Source organism: Schistocerca nitens, chromosome 7 (genome assembly GCF_023898315.1).
Source record: "Schistocerca nitens isolate TAMUIC-IGC-003100 chromosome 7, iqSchNite1.1, whole genome shotgun sequence".
In the NCBI taxonomy this organism is placed as follows: domain Eukaryota; kingdom Metazoa; phylum Arthropoda; class Insecta; order Orthoptera; family Acrididae; genus Schistocerca; species Schistocerca nitens.
This window is the reverse complement of record NC_064620.1, coordinates 27454664-27467649: the sequence shown is the minus strand read 5'-3', so window position 1 is coordinate 27467649 and position 12986 is coordinate 27454664. Positions and strand designations below refer to the sequence as shown.

The 12986-nt window shown below is 45.7% G+C and overlaps 1 protein-coding gene across 1 annotated transcript; it reads left to right on the top strand.

Annotated features, from left to right (window-relative positions):
• Positions 1-3469: 3469 nt before the first annotated feature.
• LOC126195242 (uncharacterized) lies at positions 3470-4090 on the top strand. The gene has a single exon (XM_049933769.1). It carries the CDS (start codon positions 3470-3472, stop codon positions 4088-4090), a length of 621 nt encoding a protein of 206 aa, XP_049789726.1.
• Positions 4091-12986: the final 8896 nt, after the last annotated feature.

Below are 12986 nucleotides of genomic sequence, written 5' to 3'. Positions count from 1 at the left end.
AGCTATTGTTGAGGAATGATGGTGGACATATTGAGCATTTCCTGTAAGGAACATCATCGCTGCTTTGTCTTACTTTGGTGTGCTAATTATTGCTACTCTGATCAGATGAAGCGTCAGCTGTCGGACACTTTTGAACTTTCGTATTTTTTTGGTTCTGATTTAAATACACTACTGGCCATTAAAATTGCTACACCACGAAGATGACGTGCTACAGACGCGAAATTTAACCGACAGGAAGAAGATGCTGTGATATGCAAATGATTAGCTTTTTAGAGCATTCAGACATGGTTGGCCCCGGTGGCGACACCTACAACGTGCTGACATGAGAAAAGTTTCCAACCAATTTCTCATAAACAAACAGCAGTTGACCGGCGTTGCCTGGTGAAATGTTGTTGTGATGCCTCGTGTAAGGAGGAGAAATACGTACCATCACGTTTCCGACTTTGATAAAGGTCGGATTGTAGCCTATCGCGACTGCGGTTTATCGTATCGCGCATTGCTGCTCGCATTGGTCGAGACCCAATGACTGTTAGCAGAATATGGATTCCGTGGGTTCAGGAGGGTAATACGGAACGCCGAGATGGATCCCAACGGCTGCGTATCACTAGCAGTCGTGATGACAGGCATCTTATCGGCATGTCTGTAACGGATCATGCAGCCACGTCTCGATCCCTGAGTCAACAAATGGGGACGTTTGCAAAACAACAACAATCTGCACGAACATTTGGACGACGTTTGCAGCAGCATGGACTATCAGCTCGGAAACCATGGCTGCGGTTACCCTTCACGCTGCATCACAGACAGGAGCGCCTTCGATGGTGTACTCGATGACGAACCTGGGTGCACGAATGGCAAAACTTAATTTTTGAGATGAATCCAGGTTCTGTTTACAGCAACATGATGGTTCAAAAAAATGGCTCTGAGCACTATGAGACTGAACATCTGAGGTCATCAGTCCCCTAGAACTTAGAACTACTTAAACCTAACTAACCTAAGGACATCACACACATCCATGCCCGAGGCAGGATTCGAACCTGCGACCGTAGCAGTCGCGCGGTTCCGGACCGAAGCGCCTAGAACCGCATGGCGTCATGATGGTCGCATCCGTGTTTGGCGAATCGCGGTGAACGCACATTGGAGGCGTGTATTCGTCATCGCCATACTGGCGTATCACCCGGCGTGATGGTATGGGGAGCCATTGGTTACACGTCTCGGTCACCTCTTGTTCGCAAGAACGACACTCTGAACAGTGGACGTTACATTTCAGATGTGTTACGACTAGTGGCTCACCCTTCATTCGTTCCCTTCGAAACCACGCATTTCAGCAGGATAATGCACGAGCGCATGTTGTAGGTCCTGTTCGGGCCTTTCTGGATAAGGAAAATGTTCCACTGCTGCCCTGACCAGCACATTCTCCAGATCTCTCACCAATTGAAAACGTCTGGTCTATAGTGTCCGAGCAACTGGCTCGTCACAATCCGCCAGTCACTATTCTTGATGAACTGTGGTATCGTGTTGAAGCTGCATGGGCAACTATACCTGTAAACGCCATCTAAGCTCTGTTTGACTCAATGCCCAGACGGATCAAGGCTGTTATTGCGGCCAGAGGTGGTTGTTCTGAGTATTGATTTCTCAGCATCTATGCACCCAAATTGCCTGAAAATGTAATGACATGTCAGTTCTAGTATAATGTATTTGTCCAATGAATACCCGTCTATCATCTGCATTTCTTCTTGGTGTAGCAATTTTAATGGCCAGTAGTGTATGAAACATATTTGATCTCGCCGAGTAATAACTATTTCTCGAAGTAATTAGAACAAAAATGAGCTGCAGCGGACCTGGGGACATCCAAGTCTTCAGTAGAAAGGATTCTAGAGGAACGAAAATGACATCTGGTGAAGATGCGCTAACACCAAAAGCCGTATGAAAATGAGTTCCAAAATCGGGTATATTTCTGCGGACGTCTCGCAAATAAGGCAGCCCTAAATCTGGATTTAATCAGGCAGATTTTATGAGGAGATGAACGGTGTTTCGCCAATGACGCCACTGTCAATAGGCGCTATCGACATTTTAAGGGCTCATGCAAAATCTCACTGGTTACGACCACATCACATATAAGAGCATTCGTGTGTTAATATAGGGTGCAGCATTTTAGGAGGCCACATCACTGGGCCAGTTTATTTGGCTCCCGGACTAAGTGGTTAGATTTATTGCTGCAGAATGAAATGAGCCTTGGACTTCTCCTAGAAGACATTCCACTTGAGTTAACTGTGAGGCACATATTTCAACGAGTGGTGCAATAACCCGTTATTGTGGACGGGTTAGGAAATATCTCAACAAAGTGTACCCCGAATGATCGTTGATTTCAAATGCTAGCGAGATCGCCTGCAGAAGTATTAGGAGGTGCCCATGCTAACACCGAGAGACGCTTACATCAATGCATCCAACAAGGCACATATGCATTTGTACATATGTATTATTAATAATGCAACTAAAAATATCTATCAGTCTACAGCATAGATTTGCAGATCATCATTTATGATATTCATTACATTCATGGTTCTTTATTGCAGCCGGCCGCGGTGGTCTAAATTCCGCCGCCGGCGGCCGTGCTGTGCGGACGTGCGGAGCGGCTGTTGCGGTGTTTACATCGTCGCTGCGAGCGGCCGGCGCTGTGTGGTGAGTGCGCGCATTCGGCGTTAGTTATAGTCCACGATCACATTTCTAGAATGACATAATGGAGCAGACAACGCGACGCGATACTTTGAAGTTGATTTTCGATCCGAACTACTCCCGACCGAAATCTTACGAAGTTGAGGCATTTATCGAAGAAACTTTTAAGGTCAAAGTGGATGAATTGATTGGAATTCACCTGTCGATTGTCAGTCCGACTGTGTTCCTTAAGTTATCCAGTTCTGACAAGTGCGACCAAATTGTAGAAGCATGTGGTGGGGTGGCAAAATTCAAACATTCAGACGGACACATAGGGCAGGTCACGGTTTCGCGTGCCGGAATGGGAATAAGAACGGTTCGAATCTTTGAGCTCCCCTTTGAAATAACGTCCGAGGAGATTAACAACAAACTGAGAGACTATGGCACCATTATCAGCAATGTCGCCGAAAAATGGTCTAGCTTGCACAAGTATCCAGTATTAAATGGAGTCAGGCAAGTTAAGATTGACATGCTGAAACATATCCCATCGTATCTCTGGATTGGTGGATATCGAGCGATCATCATTTACGATGGGCAGCCGAGAACCTGCTCGGGTTGTGGTTCGACCCAACACGTCCGCGCGCAGTGTGTTCAACGGCGTGTGACGCAACTGCCGACTGGGGAGCGAGACTCGCCTAGTCAGATAGCCACGCTACCCGTGACGTACGCCGCCGCAATTCGCAGTGACGTCGCCCCAGACATGTGTTTCGACAGGGCGGTAGTTGCTTATGCCGACGTTCCCGATGGTAACGTAGCCATGGATACTAGCAACACAGAAGCTACAGGTCCAGCACATTCCCAAGACGAGGAAACTGACAGACGTGCAGAACAAGACCAGGCTAAGACGGCAGAAGAAGGCGTGTGCAAACCACTCGAAGAAGTCGGGCAACAAAAAGAGGACACGGTTGCCACGTCGGAGGATAATGACCAGCAGCCTACAACTGTTTCACCGAAGAAACGGAAGAAACGTCGAATAGCCCGACAGGGAGCAGCAGAAATCGCGCCAATCCTGCGTGAAAAGGCGAAACAGATAGGCCAAGAACTGGCGGAGACGACACAGGCAACTCCTCTGGAAGATCGAACAACAAAGAAGAAGACCCGAAATGAGGACACTGAACCCGACCGTGGAATCCACATTCCAGACGGTCCAGTTAGTCCGAAGGACCCTCCACCTGTACCAAAAACGGACACGCGGGAAGTTACGTGCACGCGAGATTGGGCGGATGACATCGAGGAGCAAAACCATGATGCAGAGATGGCTGACATACCACAACGTTCAGGACGGACGGCACCCGACCGTCGACAAGATGTGTCCACCCGGCAACAAACCACCATCAAAGACGCTCGTGCAGAAGATGATGATGCCGACTTCTTCTAAGTAGAGCACACATCCACTTCACCAGCAAATAGTATACCATCCTGACGCGGTATAGTCCACATGACGTCCTTGCAGGCGTACAGAATTGCGACCTTGAATATAAATAAAATTAGCAGCACCCTCAATCTGAGAAATCTCCAAGATTTTCTGTACGCCGCTGATGTTGACATCTTAATGCTGCAAGAAGTAACGGCTATCCGTTTGGACGACATCACTGGCTACAACGCCGTCATCAATCCTGGCAATGACAATAGCCTCGGCACAGCGATTATGACTAAAGAGGGGATCCTACTTACAGACGTGACGAAACTGCCGAACAGTAGAGGTCTCGCTGTCACGATAAACAACACCAGGTTTATCAACATCTATGCCCCGTCAGGAACCGGAAACAAGCGCCGCAGGGCCGAATTTTTCAAGGAGGACATCGCCCCCCTTTTCGCGGTGCGATTTGAACAAATAATATTTGCGGGTGACTTTAATTGCGTGCTGAATCCCAAAGATCAGACGCCAAATTTTAACAAATCTCTGGAGCTGGAGAACATCGTCAGAGAATTCCATCTGTTAGATACTTGGGAACTAAAACATGGTGATCAGCTCGGTTTCACCTATAACACCAGCCATTCTGCCAGTCGTATCGACAGGATTTACGCAACGTCCAATTTAAGGAGACACGTTTTACAGTCCGAGCTATGGCCCACTATTTTCTCTGATCATATCGCGTATATATGTACGATAAATTTAGAGAAACAAGGCACTTACAGGGCGAGAGGTCAGTGGAAGCTAAACGTTGCTCATCTTTCGGATCCTGGATGTCACGCCGCCTTCCACACCACTTGGGCAGAATGTGAAAGGAAGTTCCACTTGTATGGTACGGCGCTGAATTGGTGGCTCAACTGCGCGAAGCCCGCAATCATAAAGACAATGAAAACTTACTCCCGTGAAAAAGTCGCCTGGCGGAAGCGGACATTAGACTTTTACTTCAGCTGTCTGAGAGACTTGTGCGTTCGGGATGCTACAATCATAACAAACTATGGGCAAATCAACAGAATAAAAGCAAAATTGCTCACCCTGCAGAGGCACCATCTCGAAGGCTGTAAAATACGAACGCGTTTGCAGAACGGTACACGAGAAGAAACAACATCGATGTACCACATCCTCCAAGAGAACAAAAGACAAAAACGGAAAATTCTGACGGAACTCAAAACTTCAGACGGGAGACTCTTGACAGATCAAGCTGCAATACGAGACGAGATCCATCGACACTTTAGTGAGTTGCTGGCCAATACACAGACAGATGAAACAGAGCAGCAAGCTCTCACTGCTAGGACGACAGAGCGACTCACTCCAGAAGAAGCTGATGTGCTCGCAGCAAGAATAACGGATGAAGACGTCGAAGATGCCATCTCGAGGAGTCCAAAGAATAAATCACCTGGACCGGATGGGCTACCCGCTGAATTTTATCAAACTTTTCGCGAAAAGATGATTGCTAAATTGACACTCGTCTGCAATGAAATACTAAATGCCGACACTGACCTTCCGAAGGAATTCTGTGAAGGTACAGTGGTCTTAGTCCCCAAAACACCAAGAGGCAAAACCGTGGAGAATCTTCGACCCATAACACTTCTCAATAGTGATTATAAAATCTTCGCCCGTATCATGATGCAAAGGTTTAATTCAGTTATTCGTACAGTGACAGGAGCTTACCAGACAAGTGTGGGAAAGGATAGAACGATATTTCAGACCTTATGCGACTACAGAGACATTATAGCGATATCGGAAGCCTGCAACATTCGCTGTACCCTGATGTCGCTTGACTTTGAAAAAGCTTTTGATAAAGTTAATCATTCGTACCTGTTCCGGTGTATGACATCCATGCACTTCCCACAGAAAATTATAGCCTCCGTGAAAAACATACTGACGAATAGCACGTCAAGAATCAGTGTCAACGGACAACTCAGTCACCCGATCAATATTCACAGTTCGGTAAGACAAGGTTGCCCCATGTCCATGACGCTTTTCGCGATTGCGCTTGAACCTCTCTTAGTATCCCTGACTCGGCAACTCCGTGGACTACATATACACGGACAGAAGATCATATGTCAAGCCTACGCGGACGATGTAGGGGTACTTGTGACTGACGAAAGCGAGGTGGCTACAGTACTTGAAGTTGTGGCGACCTACGAACTGGCGTCAGGAGCTAAACTCAACCGCAATAAATCTGGTATTATGAATCTTGGTAGGGGCATAGAGATCAGAGCCGCTGGACGTATCAACACTGTGGAAAAACTAAAATGCCTTGGAATAGAATATACGAATAATATCCGCCGCACAGCCGCTCTTAATTACAGAAAATTACTTGCCACATTACGAGCAAGCATAAAACAACACAGCTTGCGTAATTTAAATGTAATACAAAAAGTGCAACTAGCCAATACCTATATAACCTCCAAAGTAAACTATGTTGCTCAAGTGCTTCCTCTGCCACGCACCATAGCACGCCAAATGCAAGCAGCGCTTGGTTATTTTGTCAACAGAGGTCAGATATTTAAGGTTTCCTATGATACCTTGACGCTATTGACACGCAATGGAGGGCTACATCTAACAGACATCTACCTTAAAGCGCAAGCGCTATACGTTAGCAAAACTTATAAACAGTGGCAACGATCACCGCGGACCTTAGTGGCTCATCTCTTACGTGAAATCACCCCAGTCAGCAGAGATCCACCAATCGATGTGCATCACATCTCCCACGAGCTGTACCACTATAAACACTTTCTTGTGGAATACAGCTATGTACGCCATAGAATACCGGAGAAGGACATATATCAGGTTAAGGAGGTTTACAACACCTTGCTGGGAGGAAAATTGCGCAATCGAATAGAAAACAAGTTTCGACATTATAACTGGAAAAACATATGGGAAAACATATCTGACCCCCATCTACCATCCAATGTGCGATCGACGTGGTACCTTGCAGTCAATAGAAAAATCCCCACCAACTCTAAACTGCACGCGATACGTCTGGCACACACACCAAACTGTCCCAGCTGCGATGTCGTCGACACCGAAGAACATCGTTTCGTCTGTGACGATGTGAAAGACGTGTGGAATCTCTTCAGGCAAAAACTAGCACGTGTGCTCCGCACGTCACCTAACACCATTACACCGACACACGTCCTTCTGCCAGATGACGTGCCATATCCTAACACCAAAAAAAGGTCAGCCAACTGGCTCAAAGGACTAACAGTCCATTACATCTCAACGGCTATGACGAAGAGTGCAGAAGACTACTGGATGTACCTGATGACAGAACTTCAAAAGCTCGAACGACACAAGAAATACAAAGAAAATTACGCAAATTTCTTGAACCGAACTTTGTCCTACCGACAGAGCTGAAGAACGATTAAACGATATTTTTTTTAATTTTTTTTATTATTTTTTTTATTTTTTTTTAATTTTTTATGAAATTCTCTATTAAGTTTCTCATTCCTTTTGCGCCAAGAAGGTGGCTATTTCGTTTACCCTTTGCCCTCGTGTAGCAGCACTAATAGGTTGCTGACGCAACCCTGAGACGCCAGCGGGCTGAAGTACGCCTGGCTCTCCTATAAAAATCGCTACCGCACAATGATGGAAGAATGTAGCGGACCTATTTTCTTTCCACAACTCCAAAAGAAGGGATTTTGTTCACTTGTACACATTTACTTCGTTGGTCAACTATCTCTTATGGAACAAACATAGCACAGAAGCTAGCCGAAGAAGGCACAAATGGCGAGCGGAAGGACGGGCTGTAGGGGAGGAAGGAGGCCCGAAAAAAAAAAAAAAAAAAAAAAAAAAAAAAAAAAAAAAAAAAAAAGCGGTTCTGGCGCTGAAGTCCGGAACCGCGGGACTGCTACGGTCGCAGGTTCGAATCCTGCCTCGGGCATGGGTGTGTGTGATGTCCTTAGGTTAGTTAGGTTTAAGTAGTTGTAAGTTCTAGGGGACTTATGACCTAAGATGTTGAGTCCCATAGTGCTCAGAGCCATTTGAACCCTTTCTTTACTGCAATCGAAGAAACGATAGCATTTAAGTAATACTGCCAACTGTGAAGCACGAATTGGTTAATTATGTGTTGTTAATAAATTACCTGTCATATGTTGCTAAGACCTTGAAATAGACAATTAATATGCTTTTGCGTATTGTTTTGGTCAAGGACAATCATTCTTCTGCACAGATGCCCTTCTCGAGCCCCATGAGTTGAATCCGGCACCCTCCTGCAGCAAGCAAGTTTTCTAGCAACGAGCTGTAGCGCTAGTTATATCTATAAAGTGTTTCTTTTCAAGCGCTGCACTTGCGTTTAGAAGGGTATGCTCTCTGTTGATGTCGAGTCGCTTTCACTTTTCTGCTTAGGCAAACATTTCTGTATCTAACAAGGGAACCTCCCCATCGCACCCCCCTCAGATTTAGTTATAAATTGACACAGTGGATAGGCCTTGAAAAACTGAACACAGATCAATCGGGAAAACAGGAAGAAGTTGTGTGGAACTATGAAAAATAAGCAAAATATACAAACTGAATAGTCCAAGTGTAAGATATGCAACATCAGCCGAGGAGCGCCGTGGTCATGTGGTTAGAGAGAGTAACTGCGGAACCAGGGGTCTTTGGTTCGAGTCCTCCCTCGAGTAAAAATTTTACTTTTGTTTTCGCAAAGTTACGATCTGACCGTTCATTCATTGACGTCTCTGTTCACTGTAATAAGTTTAGTGTCTGTGTTTTGCGACCGCACCGCAAAACCGTGCGATTAGTAGACGAAATGACGTGCCTCTCCAATAGGAACCGAAAACATTTGATCGCAAATTCATAGGTCAACCGATTCCTCCACAGCAAAACACGTCTGAAATATTCTATACGACACTGGTGACGGCATGTGCGTCACATTACAGGAATATGTTGTCGACCCACCTAACTTGCGCACTTGGCGAATGGGTAAAAAGATTCTTCTACCTCGCCCGATTTAGGTTTTCTTGTGGATGTGATAATCACTCCCAAAAAAGTGATGAAAACATAAGAGTTTGTCACATAAACGGCAACAAATGAATGCAACAGTTTCACAGTCGCACAGTTTTCCCTGTGCTCTGTCAAAACATACGTTTTTAACGTTTTCAAGTTTTTCCGTGTGTAGACCGTCAAATCCTGCATGTGTCCAAGCAAATCTGAACATGTCCTGGAATTTTGGAGAGCGAAGTTGATCATGTCTGAGTGCATGAACTTTGATAATTGTCCGAAAATAAAAAATTAAAACTTTTCACTCGAAGGAGGATTGAACCTGGGACCTTCAGTTCCGTAGCTGCTTACGGTAACCACTGGACCACGGTGCTCCTCGGTGTACACGTACCTTGATGTGGCTTATCATGCACACGGACTACTCAGTTTGCATATTTTGCTTATTTTTTTCATAGTTCCATACAAATCTTCCTGTTTTCTCGATTGATCTGTGTTCAGTTTTTCATGGCCTATCCCTGTGCCAACTTATAACTAAATCTGAGGGGGGTGCGATGGGGAGGTTCCCTTGTAAGGTGTGCCGGAGCAACTAACGTCAATGGAGGACGGCGTGCATGGGCCAGCTGGTAGAAGCATCGTATCATGTGGAAGTAACGTAGCGACCCAGCATATACAGGGCCGTTACAAGTCAGGATGGGTGAGATAAACGTTGTGACAGAGGGATGATTTACCTAAGGCGCACACTGGAACAGTGGTAGTATTAATGAGTCTTTATTTCCAGCAGCAATACACAGCACGACAACCATTTTCTAGCCCACGCGATGCACATGTCTGTGCAGCCGGATGCGGCATACGCTAATGGCGACGGCGTTCAATATGTCTGTTGCCTTTGGCCATGTACGGCTGCTACCACGGAGCTGCCGTGACCCGCCAGAAACAGAAGAAACTGGTGTGGTCTTCTCAGTGCCTCCTGAATTTGGCCGGCTATGAACCCCAGCACTTACTGGCGGTCGTTATGTCCTGAGCTTGGGTCAGATAGCCGCCACTGCTTGTTCTATGTCAAGCAGCGATGTCCCCGGTCACCCACTGGAGATCGACTGGGATGGTGACCAATGTCATCTTGGTGCCTAAGAGGCCGCGAGGGTGCACTGCCGCCAACAGCATTGCAGATGGCTTGCAGTCCGTTGGCCGTGGTCCCTAAGAGGGCAGACGCTGGTCACACACCAGCTCCCCACATCAGTGAAGTTTTCATGTGCAGCAGCTGCTCCTCCGTGGATGTGGCGCATTCTGGTCAGCAGGCAGGCAGCGAGCAGACGATCACCAAAACACAGCAAAACGTTACTCTCTCTGGTTCAATACGGAGACAGAATGGTGGCACTACTGAATACCCAGAGCCTCTAGACTCATTATCGATACAGTTGTTTCTGAAGCAATCTTACTGGGGGGGGGGGGGGGGGACAAATGGATCTTTCCACATTATTAATTCTGCCAGCTTTTAAAGCCTTTCTCCTGAGCTATGCATCGAGCACAGGTTGCTAGGCGGGGCTATATTTGCAATGTGTGAGTTTTGTGTAGCATGCAATTGCTCCCAATTACAAAGTGTTACTGCACTCTTGCTCATATTGTGTTGCAGCGTTAGCTGTTCCATGCACTTCACCCATGGACTATGTTGCAAACCCTTCCAGATGCCGGCCGGGGTGGTCGAGCGGTTCTAGGCGCTACATTGTGGAACTGCGCGACCGCTACGGTCGCAGGTTCGAATCCTGCCTCAGGGATGGATGTGTGTGATGTCCTTAGGTTAGTTAGGTTTAAATAGTCTAAGTTTTAGGGGAGTGATGACCTCAGAATTTTAGTCCCATAGTGCTCAGAGCTATTTGAACCAATCCTTCCAGCTAGAAGAATTGACATAAAGGCAATAGTACTGCTCAGCGGGCTACTTCATTAGCACATTAAGTTAAACAGGCCTATAATGCCTGGCAGATGCCAGAATCCGATTTCAGTAGTTTTACAAATCGCATGTTGAATGTTTTCGGGGTGCAGAATTAAGGATGACATTCCAATCAAGATACCTTTATGGCATTTCAAAGTAACTGCCACAACACACTTTTGGAAATGTATTGGGGTAGGACAAAAACAAAAACCTCGAGATTACACGGAAATGCATGTTTGGACATATTCATAACAGTTCAAGTAAAATACTGGAATGTTGCTAGGTGACGTCGTCAACAGCCTCCTATATTTTGAAAGAAGCACGCCTTGAAAATAACGGGGTGTTCTCCTGTCACCCGACTAAATTCTTGTAAGTTATTTGGACACTGTACACGCCGGGAGAAACTGAAGTCTCATACCCATAACTGCAGATGGTAGCCAAGTCTGCAGGTTGTGCTGTTTCATTTGACCACATCTGCAATCTCCTCAACAAGTTACAAGTGTCATTTAAGATCAAAATAATATTCTATATAGTCGTGAGTGCATTAAATTGGAACTAAATGAATTCGAACGTGACCAAATTGTTGGTTCTCGCATGGTGGGTGCTTCCACAACGGAGGCAGTCGAAGTGTTGGGCCTTTCAAGACGCACCGTTCGAAGTTTTATAGCGCTTACAGAGAAGAAGCAAAAACATCACTTGGTAAGGTACAACACGGACGAACGTGTGAATAAGGTAATAGTGGCCGCAGTCATTGAAGAATATTCTGACGAGAAACAGAAGGATGATAGCTGCAAAAATCACTGCAGAGCTGAATGGCGGAGTTGTGAACCCATTCAGTACCACAACGACATAAAGGGAGCTCTGGAAGCAGGGAACAGAATGGCGACTTAGTATTCCAAAAACAGAACTGCTAAATTCAGTCGAAACTAAATATAGCAATAGCAAATTCTGTCAACACCAAAGGTACACGAAGGGAGCTCCGGAAAGAGGGAGTTGCAGGGTGAGGTGGTGTTCCAAAACCACTAAGTGTGATGCAAGTGCCTGTGACGAAAATCTGGTTCCAAAGCCATATAACCTCAACTATGGGGCAATCGAAAACAGCAGGCCGTTGGGGATGATTTGCGTAGCCATATCATGGTATTCCAAGGGCCCTTTGGTTGCTCTGCAAGGCCACTTTACTGCCAACGATTACATGGTTATTTTGGGTGATCAGCTCCGTCCCATGGTACGATGTCTGTTCCCCAGTGGTGATGATGTGGTCCAAGATTATAGAGCTCTTGTTCACACATCTCACATCGTCCAGGTATGAACTTGTAAGCGCGAGGATCGATTGTTGCATCTCTCACTGCCACCACATCTACCAGACCTCAATATTATTGAGCCCTTGTTGTCCACTCTAGACAGAAGCAAGCGTGAACCCTATCATCGATACCTGAGCATCCCTATGTTTTGCGGGAAGAATGATGCAAGATACCCTTGAGAACCGTACAGGACCTATGTTTATCCACATAGAGACGAAGCTGTTTTGAATGTCACGGTGATTCCACACCGCATTATGCGTTTTAATGTGTTGCGTTTGTTGTGTTTTCATACTTTTGTCAATCCCCTGTATTGTTGTAATATTTTCAGATTTGCTGATTAATGCTGTTTGACGATAAATTCTTTTTACATATCTTTAGAGAATGTCGCTGTCAAGTACCAGCATTATGTTGAATGTGAAGGACTGGCGCACAATTTATGATAGAGAATTGAATATAAATACGATTATCATTATGCGGTCGTAAAATAATGTGGATAGAGGAGAAAGAAAAGCAAGGAACAAACAATACTCCGTTATGGATAGTTTTATTTTAAAAAATGAAGAAACCGCTGGATAGTTGCTTACTCCACAATCTTTTACTGTGTACACATGCGCGGATTTGGACAGTTAAACTTCCATCGCCTGGACAAAAAATAAATTCACTTAATCAAATGAGATTATCCTCACCC

Coding starts and splice junctions, on each gene's coding strand:
- LOC126195242 (XM_049933769.1), top strand. CDS start 3,470: ATGGATACTAGCAACACAGAAGCTACAGGTCCAGCACATTCCCAAGAC.